This window comes from Taudactylus pleione, unplaced genomic scaffold, assembly GCF_031769625.1.
Source record: "Taudactylus pleione unplaced genomic scaffold, aTauple2 ptg000019l, whole genome shotgun sequence".
Lineage (NCBI taxonomy): Eukaryota > Metazoa > Chordata > Amphibia > Anura > Myobatrachidae > Taudactylus > Taudactylus pleione.
This window is the reverse complement of record NW_028284421.1, coordinates 40192366-40216184: the sequence shown is the minus strand read 5'-3', so window position 1 is coordinate 40216184 and position 23819 is coordinate 40192366. Positions and strand designations below refer to the sequence as shown.

Sequence of the window (23819 nt, the reverse complement as noted above, 5' to 3'; positions counted from 1 at the left end):
CTCCCGGGAAGAGATCTTTAAAGGTAGGCAACTCTGATTATAGCGGCACTTAACATGCCGCTATAACGCTTCCTAATCATACATGCCTACTCTCCTGGGAATCATGGGAGGCTCCCGATTTTTCGGGTAACCCCCCACAACCCCGAAAGAGTAGTGATATCTCCTGCATCCCGCCCACTTCCTAGTGAAGTGGGCAGGATGGGGAGATTTTAGGACAGGTTTACGGGTCCGCAAGGAGGGGGCGGAGCTAAACAATGCAAATTGCATAATTTAGCCCTGCTCCCTCATCGAGGACCTGTGAATCACGGGCTTTCCAGCAAAGGGGGCGGTCCTAATGACAGCTGTAGCCTGGCCCCGCCCCCCGAAGCCGATATGACCAGGCTGGTCCCGGAAAAAGGTTCAGTAAAAGTCGGCAAGTATGTTCCTGCTTCACCTCTTTACCGAGGCGAAGCAGGGAGCACTAACGATGCTAACTCCCCCCCCCTCCTCTGGTGATCCCTGCCTGAGTACACAGCGCATCAGCCTAGTGCTGATGCACTGTGTCTTCTTCCCAGCCGGCTCCACTGTGCATGCCCGGGAACTTGCAAGTGTTGCGAGATCCCACGTGCAGCCCTGGAGCCGGCAGCCACCAGCAGGGACAGCGCTGTGCCTGCTGTGGGGGTAGGGCATCGCCAGGCTGTAGCTGTTGATAGCGACAGCTGCAGCGGGCGGAGCGGTCAGGCGAACTGACCGTTCATACATTGCCCAGGCTATCGGCGCAGCCATCTTGTAGATAATTACAGGGGTGCATAGTGCCCAGTCATTTACCGCCAAACCCCCAGATCATACATCGGGGAGAAGCGGTATCAGCGCACATAACGTGCGCTGATACCACTTCATACATCTCCCCCATTGTGCCTTATAGCCAACACAGGGAAATTATACTAATAATCTCATTTTAATGTATATATCTTTTTTTTTGTTTCTTTATATAATGGAGGTAAAGTGCAATCAGGGAGATTGCTGGACTCTTCAGGGAGTCAGGGAGATTGCTGGACTCTTCAGGGAGTCAGGGAGACTGCTACTATTTCAGGGAGTCAGGGAGATTGCTGGACTCTTCAGGGAGTCAGGGAGACTGCTACTATTTCAGGGAGTCAGGGAGATTGCTGGACTCTTCAGGGAGTCAGGGAGACTGCTACTATTTCAGGGAGTATCTCTGACAATCAGGGAGAGTTGGCAAGTATGCATATAGGCCTAACCTAAATATTTTCCTCATGTAATAGCCGTATATGAAGTGATCCACATCACTTGACCATTTGCCATCAAAATGTATAACCTGCACATGGGGGAGTAGTTCTCATGGATCAGTACGTGGCGATGTACCCACGCAAAAACAGGAGATGGTACATTTGGGTGTTCTTTCACTTTCTTGATGTGACTTGTGTAAACGCATGGCTGCTGTTTCCAATATCTGGATACAATTACAAGAAGCAGTTGGATTTCAAAGCATCAAATGCGCGAGCATTGGTCAACCTGACTCTATATAGCAACGTCAAAGAGGAAGAGCTGGTGAGACACCACCTCTGTTAAAACGCAGGGCCACCTAAACCCCCCCTGCCTCCCGATCCAACGCTGCAGCTAATCGATATGAAGAGGCAACTGTGTCAGTAATGCGGCATCTGCCTCCTCATATCCACACTGAGAGGCTGGCTATCGCTTAGTCTATGGGAAGCGCAACTCCTCCAGACAGTTCCCATGGGGCTTGGAGCTAGACGGGTGACGCAAGCCACTCACTGGCTCTCTGGAATCTAGGTGTGTACACTGTCAGTGTGTGTGTAACGCATGTGTGGGGGAGTAGCATGGTGGAAGCGTCTTTGATTGAAGTATGTTGGATGTTTATAAGCAGAGGTGTGTGTGTTTGTCCGCGTGTCGGGGGAGGGGGGGTTATGGGTACGGGGGCAGCTCTAGGGGTTTTAAAAACTCTGGCACACTAGGTAACCAGTGCCTGCCCAGGACATATCCAATCTATTGCTGTGCAACTAACATAATTCCCAACAGACAGTATACTTATGGGTGTGTATGTATGTTGGGCATGTATAATTGTGTGTGTGTGTGTGTGTGTATATATATATATATATATATATATATATTGTGTGGTAACACCCCATGAGGGCAGTATCAAAGCCACCCCCTAAAATCAGGTTCAGTGAGGGAAATCACTGTCTAACGATTAATGATGCAAAACATGCTAACAGGTGCCACGATGCAGCCTGTACACGTAAAACTATGTACATCTGCATGCAGTGTCTTGACCCTGTGTGGCAGTGTGCTTCTCCAACTTTCACACCAAGCATTAAAATCAGTTCAATTCAGTTCATGAAAAAAGTTAATTTTCTAATTATGAAGCAAACTCAGAAGTAAATGACAATATTTGTGATATAAATATTGAGTTCCTTTTTGTGTCTGGATGAAAAAAATCCATAAATAAACATAAAAACAACAACAGGATAAGAACAAATTGGAACCATACCACACATTTGTGTGTTTGTTTGCTTGTTTGTTTTTTTAAAAGTTCCACGGTTAAATACTGTTCTATGATAATAAGGAATTTTTATTTTTAGTTGCAATAATACATTTTTTTTAATTATTATGAAAACAATATAAGGGTACAAATATAGAAAAATAATTGGTGGAGTTTATAGGCACATTAAAGGAGTGGGGATACCATTTTTTATGTTGTGGCTTCATGTTGTCCTCTCAAGTGGACATGTGTATACCTTCATAAGTTTTTACAGTTTAATAAAACAAAAACTTTGTATTTTTATAAGCCCTGTAGACTAATAAACATTTTTTTTTAAATCTTGCAATAGGTTATCATAATTCTTTAATGGCACATGAGAAATAAATACAGTATTCCTTGACCTTCATGGAGTTGTACAAAACTCAGTGTTGTGGACGGATCTTGCGTCTCTTCGCACTGTGCATGCTCTGTAGCCCAGCATATGTATTTGCGGGTGATGCAGAGTCATGAACAACTCAGCTGAAGTGGCATTACTGGATGGTAACGGGGCATTCACAGGTAGGTAAACTTTAGTGAGGTGTGTCATCAAAACTGCGGGCTTCAGATAACTTCCTGAGGTACGGATCCGTACCTGAGAAAGGATACAGGTTATCTGAAACGTGTTGCATGGAACCTAATCTGTGGACTTAAGGGGACCCTGCATCAGATGCCCAAACTCACAATTTGAAAGCTACCTGCGTTGGTGCTGAGCTATCCGCCCGGGACTATCATGCTTTCCTAGCACAGCCCACCACAATACAAACAAAGGGTGAGAGGTAATAAGGATAATACCCTGTCCTTTTTTCATTTTATGTTATATATGACATTGTTTTTTTCATGACATTTATGATATCATTGTGTGTCTTTAATATTTGTCTTTAATGTTAATACATTTTAAACTGATCACCTATTGTACCTATGATCTGTATCCAATCATGTTCACAACAGGTAATAAGGTCATTTTGTGTTCTAAAGGTTTATGGGAACACCAGCACTCATGATGTGTAATATATCCTAATGGGTAAAAAAGTCATTTAAATGTTAAGGTTCATGAGAACACCTTCTTGAGGACCTAGCGACAACCTAAATCCACACCTATATATAACACTGATACATAAGGAGCCAATAAAATAATTATATGCACATAAAAGAGAAGGATAGACTGTTTCTTCGCCAGGCATGAACTATTCTAAGTGGCCTTGCATTTGAAGTGGAATGTCGACGAATAAATCCTCTATAACAGTATAACATATGAAGTATAAGTTAAAGCTTTTTTTCTAATTTCTCACCAGAATATGCAGACCTAATCTATTATTTTAAGAGGAAAGGCAAAAAGAATTGTTGCACCTTGCACTGATTTTTGTAGTAGTGTTTCTCTTTACCTGAAAGTATTTTGCAGTGTGTTTGAAGATTAAGACTGCACTGTACTGACGTTCTTTACACAATAGAGCAGTAATACAGAACTGTAGAGTGTCCTACCTTCCAGGCAGTGATGGAACTATGATGTGGCATCAGACTGCCCATGTAACGCTCCTGAAACAGAAAGAGGTATTTAGAATTATGGTGAACACTCTAGTGTAGGCAGGATAGCAAAACTGTGGCTCACCAGGGGAAGGATGAAGCTCTGTGTGAGCTCAAACAGGTGTTTCCGGAGCAATAAACTAAGTATGGAAGAGGGGAGTTTCTTCTGAAGACCCTGTAGAAGAGTAGTTATTAGGAAATAATCAGTACAAATGTGCTTATTATGCTCAGGGTGTTACACCACTTAGCATTCATAAGTCTAAGTCATCTAATTTATCTTTTGATCTGTGTTTATGGTTTTATTGTTGGCCCAGTCAGTTCTAAGTAAAGTTCATTATCTATGTACAAAAATTAATTACAAGCTTGATATTGAGCACAGCAAGTAAGACTGAGAATTTATTCTATACAGTGGCAAATTATAATATAAGCGTTAAGAGTGGAAACCCAGTACCAACCTCTTTCATTCAAAATCTGTGGTGCAATTATACCCTTGACACGAGGTTAAGCAAACTGGGGGTATGGAGCTTTGTAATCGAGTTAATATAGTGTTATGTGAGTTATGAATAAATTAATTAAACAGTTTGCAGAGTGGCGTTATCCCCCGATTATGTCCTGTGATTAACATTGTTCACCCATCAGAAAAATGTGCCAATTTACTAAAGACAATTTTAACATAAACGGATAGTACCCAAATGTGTGCACAATTACCTTTAGCAACTGTTTGATCAGTGTCTTGTCTTTGTGAAGAAATGGCTTGTAGGATGTGTACAATCCTAAAGTGAATGACAAAACTCAGAACATTAGTGAGACATAGAGACATACACTATGGCTGTATTAAAACAATGTTTTCTTTTTATCCACTATATTGTTGGGGAAGCAATCGGGAAGCCGACTGCCTATATACCGGCAGCCGGCTTCCCGACTGTCATATCCCGGCAAGGGTGAAATGCCGGGCGTCTAGATGTAGACGCCCGCATTTCCCCGACGCCGGGAGACCGGCGCCCGGCATCACGATCGTAGTGATGCCGGGCGCCGCGAGCGGACAGCCGCGGGGGGAGGGTTAGGTTTAGGGCTCCCGGGGGGGACTTAGGGTTAGGCACCCCCCCGGGAGGGTTAGGCTAGGGGGAGGGAGGGCTAGGCACCCCCAGGGGGGACTTAGGGTTAGGCACCCCCCCGGGGGACTTAGGTTTAGATAGCAGGGAAGGGGGTGGTTAGGGTTAGGCACTTGGGGGGGAAGTTAGGGTTAGGCACCCCTAAGGAGGGGCCGGCGGTATTTCATACCCATTCCTATTGTTGTACATCAAATTGTCAGGGCTGACACAGCAATGTTGGTAGCAGTCACCAATAAAGGGCAGAACAAAAGATAAAGTTCTGGGTTCTCTTCCTAGTAGAGCCTTCTCTTATGCAGTATTTACAATAGAGATGTGCGCAGTCCCCCATGTTTTGATTTTTGTTCTAAATCATCGTCATGTTTTGGTTTTGGTAAAACCACCCTCAAGTGTTTTAGTTCGGTTTTGTTCCTATAGTATTATTAACATCAATTATTAATTTCCAGTCATTTCTAGTCAACGTTGACCATCTCACAGCACCTGAAATCATGAGGGAGGGACTTAAATGCCATCCAAAACATGCTAGATCCAGTATTTAGATCTGAGTTACGAAATTGGCAAGGAGACCCAAGCCAGGACTCGGTTCTACTCGCAACCCCAAAGTTTGAGTGTGTTCGGTTTTCAGCAAAACCAAACCGCTCATTTCTAATTTACACCTCCCTGAAATACAGTAAATACTATAAAACCAACTAAAATAGTACTAAACTGTGAGCGATAAGTTTGATGTGCTCTGCCCTTTTGGAATGACTAAGATAAATGTCTATGATATGAGAGGAGAGAGTCTAATAGTCATAAGGGAATGATATCTTTAGCCAATATTCTGGCACCCAGTTGTGGGCAAGAATCTGTGCTGATATGAGAGATTGAGGAGAAATCATTTTTGGGATCAAAATACAGTATTCTTTGAATGTCTATTATCATCAACCAGCTACTTAAAGTGTTCTACCTAGAATTAGGCAAAGAGAACTCGTAGGACAGAAAAGTGTAGACAATTAATGTAAAACTACAGATTTTCTTTTTCTCCAAAGATTTTTCTAATTTTCAATTAAATAGTATTGGCCTTTAATAGTGTAGGCTACTATCCCTCTCAAAGAGTTTATATGTGTTTCTGCTAGAATTGAGAACGACACCATTCTTATATACTACCCTAGGATGTAGAATATATACCTACAGTATCACTTTCTCTTTCTGTATATCTATATAATAAGTGAGAAAGTGGGTGTGTGTTGTCTGTTTGTCCTTTATGCACAGCCAGAGTTTTGGACCTAGCTCCACCAAACTAATCACAGTGGTGTAGTTTGACCAGTATTAGGCCACGTGGTTCCAGCGTCAGCGGCGGCACAGAACCACCTTACCTGCATCCCCATGCTACCCGGTTGCAGTCCAGGGCCTTATGCCCCTGCTGAAATCACTGGTTCTGTCACCGTTGTTGCGGCGCCGGCAGGGGTAGATGAAGCAGCGACGCGGGCGTCTGTCAGACGCTTAGCTGCTTCCGGTCTCCCATCCACAGCACGCTCCGCTTGCTTAGATGAATCACTTGTCTTGGGACTGCACCTGCAGACCCTGTCACTAAGATGCCTTCTCAAACCAAACAGAACAACTGACTACCTGTAGCCAGGGTGGGGTATATGTGGGGGAGAACCCAGTGCTTCCTGGGGGAGCTGAGAGCTTGTTTTAACTGTTTGGTGCCTGGATCACTCCAACCACATACCCCAACGTAATGGCTGTGGACCCCATGGACCCCGAAGGAGAAATTTGCACTTTGTCAGGGCCATACACTGTCATACAATCCCATAAAACTAGGACAATCTTAAATTACACAGGTTCTGGGGTTGAGGGGCTAGCTTCATACATACACTGTCACAGTGCCTGGCATGCTCATGAGCAGCTCAGCACTCAATACATTCAGTCTGTGGCAGACAGCATAATCAATCAACAATCTTTGATCCTGGCAAAGCTTAGCATACAGACATTACAAACAGCAGGGAAGATTGATTTCAGCCTCACAGTGCCACTGCTGGCGGGCCCCCTTCTATCCGGGAATGGGACTCCAGTTCTGGCAATATCCCCGTAATGGCAGCCCTGCTAGACATGGTCTTCAATGTTGGTATACAGAGAGATTTCAGGGAGTGATTCAGCTGTGATCCCGCACGCAGTCCAGCAGCATACTGTAAGTCAGTGGTTCCCAAACTGTGCGCCGTGGCACCCTGGGTTGCCTCGGGACACTTGCAGGGGTGCCTCAGGTTGGTGGTCCAGCACCAAATCAAATTATTTATGGTCAATGTAATATAAATATGTGGACAAACAGAAGCGCAAACCTGTCACCCACTACACAAATGAACCTAAGAATAACAGGTCAGCACAATTTACTTCACTTTTCTACATTTTTTTCTGAATTTCTCAATAACAAACTTTTGGCTTAGGGGTGCCGTAAAAACAATTCTGATGCACTAGGGTGCCGCGATTCAAAAAAAGTTTGGGAACCACTGCTGTAAGTGATTGACAGTCTGCTGCAGTTTTCGGCCAGAGAGGGGACGGCAATGGTCTCCGTTTCCCAAAAAGGAAGCGTGTTGCCACCCTTACGGGGGAGTGGCACTATTATTTACTCCTAATCTGCATAGTTATCCAGGAGAGGAAATGTAAAAAAAATTAACGCCTGGTATTCCAGCTAGTATGCACACATATCTTCTATCCAAGATGCACTTAGATACCTGCCAACAGAAGTGTAGTCCTAGGTATGTACTTATCTTATCTTAACACTCCTTCATGCTCTAAGTACACCAATATCTCAATAACTCACCTGTTTTAGTGTCCAGTGTCTTCAGCTTTGTTATCTTCTTCAACTTCACTTGTTTGGGTAAATCGCCTGCAGGTGAAGAATAACATATAGCTATAAACTAATGCAAATTGACATCACAAGTCCTTATATGTTACAAAATTTTCAAACAAGTACAGCCGAATTCAATTACCCGCGGCACTTACTGCAAATTTTGTTCGCACCCATCTGAGGTGCGCACAGAAACCTGTGGTAGGTACGGGACTTACCATGGCTGCCTGTGAACGGTTAACACATAGCTCCAGGCACTTATCCTGGAATCCATGGGTTACCACTAGAGAAAACATATTGCTAACTGAAAAGCTCAGAGTTAAAACTGGGTCCTCCTGTGTCTAATTGAATTCGGTCCATATGCGTGTCCGTGATTTCACTCACATTTTGAATCACATTTCTATCACACAACATAATGTTTTATGTATAATTATCTCCCTGTTTACTAATGAAACTATATTGTGTACTTGCAGCAAGATTTATTTTCTTATACCCCCATTTTTGTGACAATTCTTATCCCACTGTCACTCTTAAAGTGTCCCTAAAGTTCTGTCCTAAGTATTCCAGTAGTAGTTTATCTATCATGCTACGCTGTGTCTTAGCTGTGGGTATTCACAGCCAGCATTTTTCTCCAGTCACACTCCCTCCTGCAGCTTTCTTACCAGACACTCGTGGTTCCCCAACACGCAGGATGTGCGGCCAGTGCTGCAATGTCTTGATAAAGAAAGGATTGGTAACTCCAAGTAGTAGGCTGGGGCTAAAATAAACAGTTATTAGCATATATGTTTATTGTTCACTGGGGCAGAAATGGTAGAAGAATTATGTCTGTATCATACCATTTTTATGCAGGACTAAGGTCATGGACATATAACTAAACGGGTATGCACCATTGTACATTGGTCCTCATGGTTTACTCACGCAGCTTGTGTCCTTGTTGTATATTCCTTGAATTCACTGTCATGGATAGTAAAATATGGACGGAAATCTGAGCAGAACTTTAAAGGAGAAATGCACCTGTAAACACAACAATAAAAACATGAGCTCTGCAAACTAATACAGGATAGGGCAAAGGATGCGTTCAGGTTCTAGTTCATTAGGACTGTACAGAATGTAGCAGCTAGCCTCTATCTGTCCATTGCTCAGGGCTTATCATCCTTACATTAAGTGTATGATTAAACTGAGTGAAATTATTGACATTTTCCATCTCCTATTTTTAGCCAGAATTTTGAATCCATGTATTTAGGCAGTATTTATCTGGTTATTTAGATAGTATTTATCTGGTTATATAAACCAATAAATTGGCAATCTATTGGTTTATATAACCAGATAAATTCTGGCTAAATAAATTATGTCAGTTTGAACCATCATTTCAGAGTGATGTTAATATATCAAGTACTGTAGGTGGGGCTCTAAAGGTATGACTTACATGTAAACGAAAATAAAATAAATAAAATAACAATTGTTTATACTCCATTTATTGGTATTTTGAGAACACATAATAAAATAGGAGATATTGAACAATATATTAAACAACTGCTCAGACACAGGGCCTGATTCAGACTTAGTCACAAGCGCTGAGCGGTCGCAACTGGGTCAATGGTGGCCCACAGTGCATGCGCACGACGGAGCCGGCTCCGTGGTGCGCATGCGCGAGACCCGGCTAGCGATGGGCACTCCGCCGATCCGGGTCTCGCACCAAAGGGGGCGAGCTGTCGATGTTGGATGACAGCTCGGCCCATTTGGTGGGCGGGCTGGGGGGGTGGCTGGCCAAACTGAGGCGTTCCCATGAGAACGCCTGCCGTTTGGGGGCGGCCCCACTGACATCACAAGTGATGTCAGTGGAGAGCTTCCGGCTCTGTTAGAGCCGAAAGCTCTCTGGGGCTTGCGATGGGCGAGACCCTACCACAAGGGTCTCGTCGCAAGCCCGATGGTCACGATGGTCAAGACAATCGCGACCATCATCCTGGCCGCTCCAAAAAAAAAAAACAGCCCGGCCCTGATTCAGAATGAGCGCTCTGTCAGAGCGAGCGGCTCTGAATCAGGCCCACAGTTCTAAATACACCCCAAAGTAAGAAATACTACTCATTGTAACGTAAGAAATACTACACTCATTGTATTATTATTATTATTATTATCGCTTATTTATATGGCGCCACAAGTGTTCCGCAGCGCCTTACAAAGTACATAAACAAATAGGTTAATTTACAGTGACTTACAGAACAGTACAATACAATACAATACAGTACAAGGATAATGTACATTGCTACATTCGCGACCATAACACCCAGATAAGCAACAATGCAAAGCAACCAAGTGTTACGTGCCCTGGTAGAGAGTAAGAAGTAGATGACGGTAGAGTAAGGAGAAGCACAAGAGGGTAGAGGGCCCTGCTCATAGGAGCTTACATTCTAAAGGGGAGGGACAGACAAACAGGGGTTGACACAGATGGGGTAGGCAGGGAGGACTGAGTATGTAGCAGCAAGTTAAGAAGAGAGCTGGAAGGCTTTGATGAAAAAGTGGGTCTTGAGAGCCCGTTTGAAAGACTGAAGAGAGGTGGAGAGTCTGATGAGAAGCGGGAGAGAGTTCCAAAGGTGGGGAGCAGCGCGGCCAAAATCTTGGAGGCGGGAGTGGGAAGAAGTGATCAATTGGCATGAGAGGCGGCGTGCATTTGTTGAATGAAGAGGGCGGACAGGAGAGTGAAGGGAGAGGAGATCAGAGATGTTAATGGGAGAGGAATGGCTGAGGGCTTTGTAAGTGAGTGTGAGAACCTTAAATTGGGGTCTAAAAGGGAAGGGGAGCCGGTGGAGAGCTTGTAGTAGAGGGGAGGCAGATGCAGAGCGTTTTGAGAGGAAAATGAGCCTAGCAGCAGCATTGAGGACAGACTGGAGAGGGGAGAGAAGGGAGTTGGGGAGGCCAGATAGGAGGAGGTTACAGTAGTCCAGTCTGGAGATGACCAGTGAGTGTATGAGGGTTTTAGTGGCATCCTGGGTGAGAAAGGGTCTAATCTTGGAAATATTTTTAAGATGAAAACGACAGGACTGTGAGAGATACTGGATATGTGGTTTGAAGGAGAGGGAGGAGTCCAGGATAACTCCAAGACAGCGCACTTTGGGGCTAGAGGAGATAGTTGTGCCATCAATTGATAAAGAAATGGTGGGAAGTGTAGGGGGGTGGGAAGATGATTAGCTCAGTCTTAGACATTTTAAGTTTAAGAAATCTCTGGGACATCCAGGAGAAGAGATGGCAGAGAGACAGTTGGAGACACGAGTGAGGAGAGATGGAGAGAGGTCAGGGGAGGAAAGGTAGATCTGGGTATCATCGGCATAGAGATTATATTGGAGGTTAAAAGAGCTGATGAGTTCCCTTAGTAAGGATGTATAGATTGAGAAAAGGAGAGGTCCAAGAACAGAACCTTGGGGAACACCTACTGCAAGAGGCTGTGGTTGTGAGGAGGAGTCATGAGAGGAGACAGAGAAGGATCGGTCAGAGAGGTAGGAGGATAGCCAGGAGAGAGCAGTGTCACGTAGACCAAGGGAGTGAAGGATTTGCCGAAGGAGAGGGTGGTCCACAGTGTCGAAAGCAGCAGAGAGGTCAAGGAGAATGAGAAGAGAGTAGTGGCCCTTGGATTTAGCAGCAAGGAGGTCATTGCTGACTTTTGTGAGGGCAGTTTCAGTGGAGTGAAGAGAACGGAAGCCAGACTGAAAAGGGTCAAGGAGGGAGTGGGAGGAAAGAAAGGTGGTAAGGCGGTTGTAAACAACACGCTCAAGGAGCTTGGAGGCAAAAGGGAGGAGAGAGATGGGACGGTAGTTGGAGAGAGTGTTAGAATCAAGGGTAGGTTTTTTTAGTATGGGGGAGACAAGGGCATGTTTGAATGCAGACGGGACAGTGCCTGATGATAGGGAGAGATTGAGGAGGTGGGCAGGATGGGAGCAGGCAGAAGGAGAGAGGTAGTGGAGGAGACGTGAATGGATAGGGTCAAGGGGGGAGGTGGAAGGGGGGGAGGACTGGATGAGGGACATTACTTCCTCTCCAGATACAGGGGAGAAGAAAGTAAGAGTTGGTAAAATGGAAGGAGAGGGGTGATCTGGGAAAAGAGGAGGTGGATGGCAAAAGGACTGGTGGGATATGATGTCCTGACGTATGGAGTCAATTTTAGATGTAATGTAGGTAGAAGTCAAGGGCAGAGAGCCAGGGGGGGGGGGGCGAGGAGGGGGTGGGCGGAGGATGGAGTTGAAGGTGGTGAAGAGACGTTGGGGATCTGAGGACCGAGAGGAGATGAGGTTCTTGAAATATGACTGTTTAGAGAGGGAAAGGGCAGCACTGTATGAGGAGAGCATAAATTTGAAATGGTGGAAATCAGCCTTAGAGCGTGATCTTCTCCACTGTCGCTCAGCAGTTCGCGAACACTTTTGCAGGTATCTGGTGCATTTGGAATGCCAGGGTTGAGGTGTAATTCTGCGAGGGTGAATAGTGATTGCCGGAGCAACAGAGTCCAGAGCAGAAGTAAGGGAGGTATTGTATAGGGAAATGGCTTGTTCAGGGCAGGAGAGAGACAGGATAGGGGAGAGAAGTGAGTCAAGCTGGGAAGAAAAAGAAATGGTGTCAATAGCCTCAATGTTACGCCTAGTGATGGTGGCCTTACGAGGTAGAGGAAGGGAAGGAGAGAGGGAAAGGTTAAAAGAGAGAAGGTGATGGTCAGAGAGGGGGAATGGGGAATTGGAGTAATCAGAAATATCACAACGGTGAGTGAAGACCAGGTCAAGCGAATGCCCACTCACATGTGAGGGTGAGGAGGTCCATTGGGAGAGACCAAATGAAGACGTGAGGGTAAGGAGTTTGGAGGCAGAGGCTTCTGTGGGGATATCAATAGGAATATTGAAGTCACCTAAGATAATAGAGGAAAGGTCAGAGGAGAGAAAGTGAGGGAGCCAGGAAGCAAAGTTGTCAATGAATTTGGAAGGAGGGCCAGGGGGACGGTAAATGACAGCTACTCTAAGGTGAACTGGTTGAAAGAGGCGTATAGCATGAACCTCAAATGTAAGAGATGGTTCAGAGGCTAGGAGTTGGTAGGAGTATCCTGGGGATAAAAGGACACCTACCCCACCACCATGGCGACCCCCAGGCCGAGGGGTATGAGAGAAGATGAGGCCCCCAGAGGAGAGAGCAGCAGGGGAAGTGGTGTCAGAGGGTGAAATCCAGGTTTCAGTAATGGCTAGGAGATGCAAGTTTTTAGAGATGAAAAGGTTGTGGGTGGGTACGAGTTTGTTACATACTGATCTGGCATTCCAGAGGGCACAAGATAGAGGGACAGTGATTGTGGGAGAGATCTGAATTAGATTGTTTGGGTTGCTATAGCGAGAAGGTGAGTTTAATATGGGTGGCCGAGATGAATGTAGTGGAGAGATTATGCGGGGACCAGTGCTGGGAAGGGAACCTGTAGGTGGTTGGCAAGGAGGGAGTTTAATATGATGGGGGTGGGGTGGGATGACATGGAGAGGAGGTTTGGAGGAGGGATTATCAGTGTGGTAGTAGGTCATAGGAGGGGTAGAAGAGAATGAAAGTGTAGCAATAGGAGAGGAGAGAGAGGAAGGCAGACAGAGGAGGGGAGAAAAAGGAAGGAGGAGGTGGAGAATACAGGGGGGAAATGATAATGGTGGAAAAAGGTGGTAGAGCAGAGGATTAGGTAGACAATGAGTGGAGGGGGAAGTACACATGATAATTGTGTGGATGAGTTGAATAGGGGGTGGAAAACTAGATGGAGGAAAAAGTATGAGAGTTAAAAACAGTATAAAAGATTTGCAGAGAAGCAAGTAATGGTACAATGGAGGAAAATGTGCCTGCACAATTTCCAAACTATTATTGAGCAGAGGAAAAGAGGAGAAATGGACTAATAAAGTAAACTGAATTAGAAGAGATGACAGGCTAGGGAAAGAGAAGAGGTGGGAAGACGTTATTTATAAGAAATAAGCTGAAATAGGCACAGAATACAGTAAGCTATGAGTTGTTGTAGCGTAAGAGATACTACACTCATTGTAGCGTAAGAAATACTACACTCATTGTAATATTGGGGAATATATAAGGACAATACAGTACAGTAATGATTTTAATTCACATTTTTGTTACTGTCAAATTGACGATAAATATACATTTTTGTATGTCTTTATTATTATCTATGATTTGATATTTTGCCTAAAATATATTAAATTGTGAAATAAAAGTTACGTTTTGTAACCCTGTATAATTAATTGAATTGAATACATAATCTGTGAGTGCCCAATATAAGAATACTTGTGTCCTTTTGTTCTGTCATATGTAATTTATTGTTAGGTGTATCTCCCCATATGATTTGGTCCTTGGACCTTAAGAAAAAATTGAAAGAAATAGATTATGATTTAGGTTCTTGTGCAGATAACTCTTTTCTTCTTTTGCAAATTCACTATAATTAGCTGCCAATTTTCAAGTTAACCACAAAAAATGGTGCCATAGGACAAGCATGCTGTTACCCAGTCAGTGCCAGTACAATTTCAGAGGAGATGGTGGGTGAAGGTGCCATGACAACCAGCGGCTCTCCCAGCAATACCAACTCCCACAGCAACTGAAGGTTCATCAGAATGGACTGCAAGGACCTGGGCAGATAAATAATATAAAGAGATTTGATGACCTGGAGAAACAGATGGCACTGTTGTTTGTGCAGAAACATTGAACAATAGAAAACAGTTCTTTGTGTACCTGTGTAGAAAACGCCCACCCCTATCCGATGTGTACTGTACACATCACTGTCACTGCTAGAGGTGCACACTCCTCCGAGCTGTTAGTAGGGGTCCTGTCCCCCAATACATGTGCGGCAACTTCCAGTGTCCTCTGAGGGCTCATCCTATAGCAGCATATTTTACGTGCGGGTACAGGGGCATAAATGGGGGTAAATAAGGGTGGGTATACATGTGGGGGTATAAGAGTCTGGGTACAGTGGTTAGTATAGATGTAGTGATATAAGGGGGACCGGGGTGGGCATAGATGTGGGGAGCCCAGGCCACCTGCTGAGGGGGACACGGTCAGACACGTATGTGTTTGCCTAACCACCCCCAGTTACCTCCCCAAACACTGACTACTTGTCACTCACTTTGTGAAGTGATCCTCTGGGCAAGTGTAATCGCAAAACAATCACTGCGCTTGTGCAGTGCGGCATACATGCATGCATTATGGCAAACAATCGCTCAATCTGCGTAAATATAGGCATTGCGTACATCTCTGAATCAGGCCCTGTTTGCGGTATGAAAAATGTTCAACATTTACGTTAAGTATAGATTTCAGACTTACTTCTTACCTAGATGAACCTCAACCAATACTAGTTTTTAAATAAGTCTGTCTTACCTGTAAAGATCCAGCTCTTGGATATTGGCGATATGACACGGGGGATCCAGTCGATCCTGTATAATACAGATGTACCATTACTATCTGAAAGCACAAACTAATTACTTTGCACAGTTATATATAATAACTCTATAGTCTAATACATGTTTCAATCTCCGATCTTCCTTTATGTATAAAGAATGTTGATATACATAAGAGTCCGCCTTGCAGAAACCCAATTAGGAGCAGCCGATTTGTGGGCCTGATTCAGACCCGCTTGCAAGCGCATTGCGCTCGCAAGTGGGTCGATGGTGGCCCAGTGCACACGCGCGAGCTCCGGAGCGAGCGCTTCTCACTCCGGGACTCACTACAAAAGGGGCGGCTGTCGATGTTGATCGACAGCTTGCCCCATTTTGTAGGCGTGGCGGGGGGGTGGCTTCACAAACGGAGGCATTCCCATGCGAATGCCTGACGTTTGTGGGCGGCCCCACTTGCATCACCAGTGATGTCAGTGAGAGAGCTTCCGGCTCTATTTGAGCCAGAAGCTCTCTGGGCCACGAGACCCTACCACAAGGGTCTTGTCGCAAGCCCGATGGTCGCGATGGTCTTGACCATCTCGACCATCATCATGGCCGCTCGCAATAGTTGTGGGTGGTACCCCACAGCTAAGCGGACAAGAGGCCGCTCCTAGAAAAAACCAGCGCCCGCCCTGATTCACAGCGAGTGCTCGCTTTTTGCGGGCGCCTCTGAATCAGGTCCTGTGTCCTTATTTATTATTAAAGCAATATTCAAATAGCCGAAAAAAGACAGTGTTGACCTGTCTCCAGAAAATAATAATAACGCCAGCTGTAGCCTCCCTCCGGTATTCAGCTTCCCTTTCGAATTTGAACCCAGAACATATGTAGATGGGATTTTTTTATTGTAACATTTCACCAATTTTTTAAGTGCGATAATATATTTGTCCATGGATTCTGAAGCAAAATGGATCATTTCCAGGGGGTATTTCAAGCTGAGCCCTTATACTCTGCCTCACTGTCTCCCAGCCCCCCGCCAATCAGTGGCTGACGGCAGCCCTCGTGGAAAGCAGAGAAAAGAGGTGTTGCTTTGAAGCGCAAACCTGGTGCTGACTGGCTGGGAGAGTTGTAAGCCTGGAATTGACGTGTTGGAGAAAGTAGGTGAGGGAAGAGCGCCCCCTACAGCAGCAGCCTCACGTGTACTAGCTACTTCACGCAGCCAGGCGGCCAATCAGGAGCTGAACTGGGCAGAACTTGAACAGTGTCCGCATATGGCTAGGGCGCCGAATCCATGTGAGAGCACAGTCCACCAGTAGTGCGTGAGAACAAAAGCTGGCAGCGGACACCCCTATCCCGCTTCTCCTGGGTGTGCCAGCTCTGTGTTCTGGTAGTTTTTTTTAATCAAAATTTATACAGTTTTATTCCAAATTCTGTAATTTATTGTGATTGAAATGCATTGCAAAAGAAACACATTAATACCTTAATTAATCTTTGAGACATTCAAATTCAAAGAGCGTTCCAGACAAAGGGACTAAGCAAATTGTATATATAAGAATATAACTCATCTTTTGTCGTTACTTCTACATTTGATTTTATCCATGTTAAGAGGATTTGTTTATTTAGTTTACCTTTGAGTCTTCTTTTTGGTGTGCAGATCATCTATAATAGCTACTGCACAGGTTCTCAAAGTCAGTCCTCAGGACCCCAACCAGTGCATGTTTTCCAGGTCTCCTCACAGAATCACAAGTTAAATAATTAGCTCCACCTTTGGATCTTTTAAAATATGTCAGTGACTAAAGAATACAGCTGTGCACTTGCTGGGTGACCTGGAAAACGTGAACTGTGTGGGGTCCTGAGGACTGAGTTTGAGAACCACTGAGCTACTGGAAACATGACTGCTTGAATTGACCTGTTTTTGTTTTCCTGAACCTAATTCAGAAGTACTTTGGACCACAGTAGGTTTTAACCGCCATGTTCTCTAGATGATTCCTAATTTAATTTTATTGCTAAATTTAGAAAAAAACGTTGTCAGTTCAGCACATAAACAATGCAAAGAATGGACTCAATTAACGTACTGGTGATATATATATTACTCATTAGAGGAATGTCATGTGCTTAAGTTGAGTGTGATAATTTTTGGTGGAACTATAATTGTCACAGGCGAATAAATTTGAGGCTGTGTTCCCAGGCTGGGTCTTGAATCTGTCTTGTTAGACTCGGATGCTCTCTGGAGAAGACTGGGTTTGATGAAGTTCCAGCGCATGAAGGAACTAGTAGACAGCAGGGACCTATGAGTGGTTACTGAGAAACGGCTGTATTCCGGTTAGGACCGGGAGGTAGCTGGACTCCAAGTATAATGAAGGACGGCTGGATATCCGGACAGGACTGGGGGGTAACTGAACTCCAAGTATAATGGAGGACGGCTGGATATCCGGACAGGACCAGAGGGTAACTGGACTCCAAGTATAATGGAGGACGGCTGGATATCTGGACAGGACCAGAGGGTAACTGGACTCCAAGTATAATGGAGGACGGCTGGATATCCAGACAGGACCGGAGGGTAACTGGACTCCAAGTATAATGGAGGATGGCTGGACGCACACAGCAGTGTAGCACTGAAGAATCAGCAGGAATGCAAATGAAGCACAGTATGGAAGTCCACTTAGACAAGGCTAAGAGTTCTGTTGCACTGGCAACCTGTTACTGCAGTAGGAATTCCTTTATAGAGGCTGCAGGAAGCTGATTGGCTGAAACCGTGTAGGAGCTGTCTCATTGGAGGAGGCAGCATCACACGGGCAAATCCAAGATGGCCGCGCCCATCCTCCCCGGAGAGCGGGTGCCGGAGCTTTGTGGAACGCCGGCCCTGCTACAGCAGGGAGAGCGCAGGCACCGGCGTGAGGAGAGAAGACCAGCAGGACCTGTCAGAGCCAGCGCAGCACAGCGTGGGATCCGGAAAACACCGCGGGTCAGCGCCCGCAGAGGTAAGTGACGGGGTCTGATCCTGGGGTCTCTCCGGAGGGCTGTGACAATAATTTACTTTATTCACATTTATTGCGAAGAGAGGAATCAGGGAAGCGGTAGTGCAGACAGTATCACACCGCTGAAGGGTGAATTGTTCCAATAATGACTTGAAAGGATGGCAATGGCTAACAAACCTTAAAATGAAATTTCTATTAGGGATGCTGAATTGAAAAGATGCAGACGAGGGTCCATGTGTTATATCATTCACATATCTGATGCGATGCCAGCTACAGTGCATATGCACAAAGGGATTGATCAGGTATAACTGCTGAAATATCATGAAGTGAAATGATGGGGCTAATGTAGGACGCTAATTAGTAAAGTTCTGTCCCAAAAATATGTGGAGGTATGAAGCTGCTTTAGGGCAAAGGTGTTGTGGGAGCTACAGGAGGGAGGAGAGAGTGAGACCATTCTGAGGCTTTCCGCATCGAGTAATGTCCAAATTCTAGCGGACTTGGGGCCTGATTCAGACCTGCTCGTTAAGCCGCGTTCGCATGCTATGGGCGATTGTCGCCTATCTGCGCATGCGGCAATATGCGCATGCGCGAGCCACTGACTGCGATCGGGAATCGTGCGCTCGTAGTACACAGACTGGACACTACTTTGAGTGACAGATAGTGCCTTTTGTGGGTGGTAACAGCGGAAGGTGCTTGTGAACGGGGGAGTGGTGCTGCGAACGCAGGCGTGTCTGGGGGCCAAAACGGCGTTTAATGGGTGTCCATAATTAGCATGGTAGCGTCATTGTACAGGTCACCTGGTTGGATTTCAGCCTGCAGTGATCGCTGTGCTTGCGGCGGGGTAGGGTCTACCTTAAGGGCTGCGAGCAGCTCCGATGGCTGTCGATGTTGCTGAATAATCATACACTTCCTGGAGATGACATACACCAGCGAGCGTTCACTCTGCCGTTTCTCTCTAAGTCCTAGAGGGCGTCCTTCAGCCTGGCTGTGCGATCGCAGCATTTGCATAACCGCCCCCTGACGGCTACGAGAGAGCGCAGCTCAGCGTCCGGGTCTGAATCGCCCCCTTGGTCCACTCCATAAAGTGCACTGAGCAAGCTACGTTTGTCTATATATTTTATTGAAATATATATATATATAGAAATGTATCACTCACCTTCTGATGATCATTAATAGCATTGGTTTCCATAAGATCAGTTTGGCTTGGAATTTTGACCTAGTAGAAAATGGACAGAACACAAAGATATAGGGAACAGGTTAAAGGGTCTGTAACCTCAACAATTGAAACTGATCGATTAGCGCTTTTTCAATAAAATGCTCGATATATTTTATGCCATATACCTGTTTTGCACATAAAAAAAATCATTATTAAGCTTGGCCTGGACATGTACTGTTGTACTACTGGAGCAGGATTTCATGTTAGATTTGAAGACAGCTGGTAACATGGTTGGAGACGTGAGAAATCTTATATGAAGCAACCAGAGAAGACAGTACATGGCAAGAGAGCAGCAAAGTGAATGCTGACAGTTTTGAGAAGTGAGATGAAGAGGATGTAGGTTATTTTAGAAATCATGGACAGACCACACTTTTTATTGCATTTACCTTGAGTTTCCCGGACATTGCGAACAAATTAATTTGATTTCAATTCATTTTATGGGAAATCAAACTTTGTTTAGTGCTTTTTCAGCTAGCTCTCCAGTGTTCAAGAACTAAAAAATAGTGCAAGGCGACGGGAATTTTGTATGCAGTTTACTAGCTTTGCCCAGGTTGAAGACTGGACCCTGAAGTACCCCTGCAGCCTTAATTTTTTTACATTGTCCTCGCCTATAACCTGGATAACTATGCGAATCAGAAGTAAATGACAGTGCAGGCAGGGGTATTCTCATACCGTTTGGAATGGGCTATATCAGGAGCAGACTGACTTACAGAACAGAAATCATTATAGCTTCCAAACTCACTTGAGTTTCAGAAATCACTACAGAACAGAGGGGACGATTCAGCTGCGGACAGATATGCAATCGCAGCTGCTAACATGTTAGCAGCTGCCCCAGTCCTGCGGCTGCTGACAGTCTGCTGCCGGACTGCATGTGGGATCGCAGACCCATACTGCACATGCGCTGTGTAGGTCAGGGCATACACACATTCCTCATAATTGGGAATCTGCGTGATCTCTGCCACTGCATCCGCAGCTGTATCACCCCTGAAATCACTCTGCAGACCAATATTGAAGACCATGTCTAGCAGGGCTGCTATCAGGGGAGGAATGCTGGGACAGCAATCCTGTTCCTGGACAGAAGGGGGCCCACCCGCAGTGGCACTGTGTGCCTGCGGTCAATCTCCACTGCTGTTTGTAATCTCCGTATGTTAAGCTTTGCCAGAATCAAAGATTGTGGATTGATTATGATGTCTGCCACAGTCTGAATGGCTAGAGTACTGAACTGCTCATGAGCCTGCCAGGCACTCTAAATGCACCCACACACTGGACGACTCGCAAACTATGCAATGTCGTTAACGATTTCCCTTGATCTCCCCGGCAGCTCCCTGGCAGTCCAGGACAAATGATATTTTGCATAAACTGTGCAATCTGACAAACGGTCTGAACACTGACTTTAATCTCGTTAACGAGATTGTGAGATCTTACTTGCTGTAGGTAAGGTGTACTGCGCATCGATTCGTTATCGTTCCTCGAAGCTGCACTATTTGCATGTTTTTAAACAGTGTATCGTTCAGATGCATCGTTTTCGTGCAAATCGTGCCTAGAATCATCCAGTGTGTGGGCACCTCAACACCCCAGGGGTGGCTGCTGTAAGATGAGACAGTGAGTGAAATGCTAGTACTGCACAATGTTTAATGTCAAAGTTTATCATGCAAACACAGAGAGCTGTCCAACTCCGTATTTCATGGATGTGGCTGTTGGAAAAGTGACAAACCACAGCACTTTGGAAGAGAGTGTGACATTGCATGTATGAAGCCAGCCCCTCAGCCCCAGAACCTGTGTAATTTAAGAGTGTCCCGGTTTTTTAGAATTGGTCCTGACGAAGTTCAAACCTAGGCAAAACCTAATCCCGGTCAAACTACACCATCATGCCAAATTTGGTGGAGCTAGGTACAAAACTCTGGCCATGCGTAATGGACAAACAGACACACACACTCTCGCTTATTATATAGATTATTTATTATAAATTGATTTAATGCTACAATATTACATGTAAACATGTACTCGTATATAATTATACATATAAATGTAACCTCTATGTGCTGGAAATGAGCTGTTTGCCATCTCCTTGCCCTTTTTCTGTCCTTTTTGCACCTGGCCATATTCAAAATGATGTCATGCATATCCCTTACCACTAGGTCATGATACCAAGCTATGGTATTGTAAAAGGATTATCACATCAATAAGAATAACAGTAGGACTCTAGTAAGAGTCTACTGGAACAGAGAAAGGGGACTATTTATGTACAGGAGGTGGTTATTAATGTTCCAAATTATTTTATATATAGTAAAATTGTTATTTAAAACAAAGGTGAATATTTTTGAATCTGTCGTCCTAAAATCAGAATAAATAATAAACTTCTTTCAGGTGAATTAAACAATCATTTCCTTTTTTGTCTCATAATTAAGAATAAGAGCACTATGGATATTCTAGCAGTGGACAGTTGTATAGTAACTAAGTAAGTAATCTGACAAAAAATTCCTGACCAGTAGCTAAAATATGCCTATATCCTGTAACTGGTAGAAAACCATTTCATAGTGGAGCCTTCATGCACACATTGCTTAATTCACATTGGTTATTGCTAAACATAAGTAAGCAGTGATTGTACCTGCAAGACAAGTCCCATGATAGGTAACGAAAGAGAAAGTCCCGGCTCAGGGAATGGCCAGCGATCAATTTGATTACAAACTGGAGAAGAGAAACATTATTCAACTCGTGTCATGCTACATTAAAACAAATCAAGACAAGTGCTATAAAAGGTATTAACTGTAAAGCATCCAATATTGTGCTGTAATTCTAAAACACAAGTTGTTGGATATATATTCATATGTGTTTATTTCTGTATATATATATATATATATATATATATATATACACACACACACACATATATATATATATATATATAAATTTGGCACAAATCCCGCACACTCTCACTAGCACAGTCCTTTGCTTTAGGTGCTTGGTCATACATCAGTATTTAGCAGCAATGTCCAGTATCCCAGACAACAAGCACACTGACACATATAATGAAAAAAAGTTTTTTATCTTTTTTGTCAATACCTTCTTCCAAGGGCATGCCCTTGGAAGAAGGTACCGGCGGGTACCGAAACAAGTGTCGGGCCGGGTCACAAGCACTGGTGCCGCTATGATGGTCTACACGATGAGTACCACTATCATGTTTTGTTGGCACTGAATGCACTTTATATTGTGAAGCGGATGTTGCTTATTTAGCACTGGATGTATTGACAAAAAACGATAAAAAACTTTTTTCATTAAATGTGTCAGCGTGCTGGTCGTCTGGGATACTGGACATTGCTGCTATATATATATATATATATATATATATATACATCCCAGATGAAGTTGAGCTTCCACGAAACATGTTGGATGGTTCCTGTCATTAGGCATGATTCAGAGGTGGACGCAGTGTTGACGGCACACACAAACGGGCAATGTTTTAAGTCTGTGCATGCATCTAAATCACACAGCAGTTGCGTCCCAATAGTCTGCACACAGAGATGAAACAGAGAATCACACGCACAGTCTGGACAGTTTAGTCGGTGCTCGTGGAAGGAACAGGGGAGTTGTGAAGCAGCTGCATTCAAAGACGTACAGCCATTCATACAGAAGGCCTCAGACTGAGAAACTGCACCCACCATAGGGCTAGTGCAAATTTTGATGATGCAAATGGTCTATCTATCTAAAGATGATGCAAGTGGGCGTCTCAATTCTTTACAAATCGTAGGCGGCACCAGCATAATGACACAGACGCATCTGAAGAAAAACATGCCGACGCATCTGTGTCCTTCTTCTGAATCAGGCCCATTGTGTGAAAATCACCTGGAGACATTACAATCACGGGGGAAAACTATTACAGAGGTGAAATATGTTTGCTATTATCTCCAAGTCACGTTTACCTGCTATGATAACCATGACATTTTATGTACCGTATGAGTTTTTAATTTATAATGTCTATTATTAAATCATAAAATACTACACTTTGAATTTTGGGTGTGTTGGGTTCTTCAAGCAGAAACAAGTGTGACTTCAAATACTTGACAACTCAGAGAGAAGCCTTTGCCTTTAAAATAATCCTAAAAGATTATATTTTGTGTGCGGAGAATATTGTTAGAATGATGTCATCTTTGTACATAATTACTACTCTGTAAGCACTCTCTCTCTGTTGTAAGTTAGTTTAAATATATGAGTGGTCTAGAAGATAATGATTTTATTGTGTCATTTTAACGATCTAAACATTTCTT

At 44.3% G+C, this 23819-nt stretch overlaps 1 protein-coding gene across 2 annotated transcripts in view; it reads right to left on the bottom strand.

Moving 5' to 3' along the window:
- DENND6B (DENN domain containing 6B) overlaps nt 1-23819 on the bottom strand; it is a 53464-nt gene that overhangs the window by 11961 nt on the left and 17684 nt on the right. For both annotated transcript variants that reach the window (XM_088447399.1, XM_088447390.1), the window contains exons 7-16: nt 22163-22242; nt 19495-19554; nt 15368-15423; nt 14500-14622; nt 8915-9010; nt 8659-8753; nt 7970-8035; nt 4769-4833; nt 4146-4235; nt 4019-4072 (exon numbers count right to left, since the gene is read on the bottom strand). In XM_088447399.1, coding sequence (XP_088303525.1) covers nt 4019-4072; nt 4146-4235; nt 4769-4833; nt 7970-8035; nt 8659-8753; nt 8915-9010; nt 14500-14622; nt 15368-15423; nt 19495-19554; nt 22163-22242 — 785 coding nt within the window. The remainder of the gene's footprint in view (nt 1-4018; nt 4073-4145; nt 4236-4768; nt 4834-7969; nt 8036-8658; nt 8754-8914; nt 9011-14499; nt 14623-15367; nt 15424-19494; nt 19555-22162; nt 22243-23819) is intronic.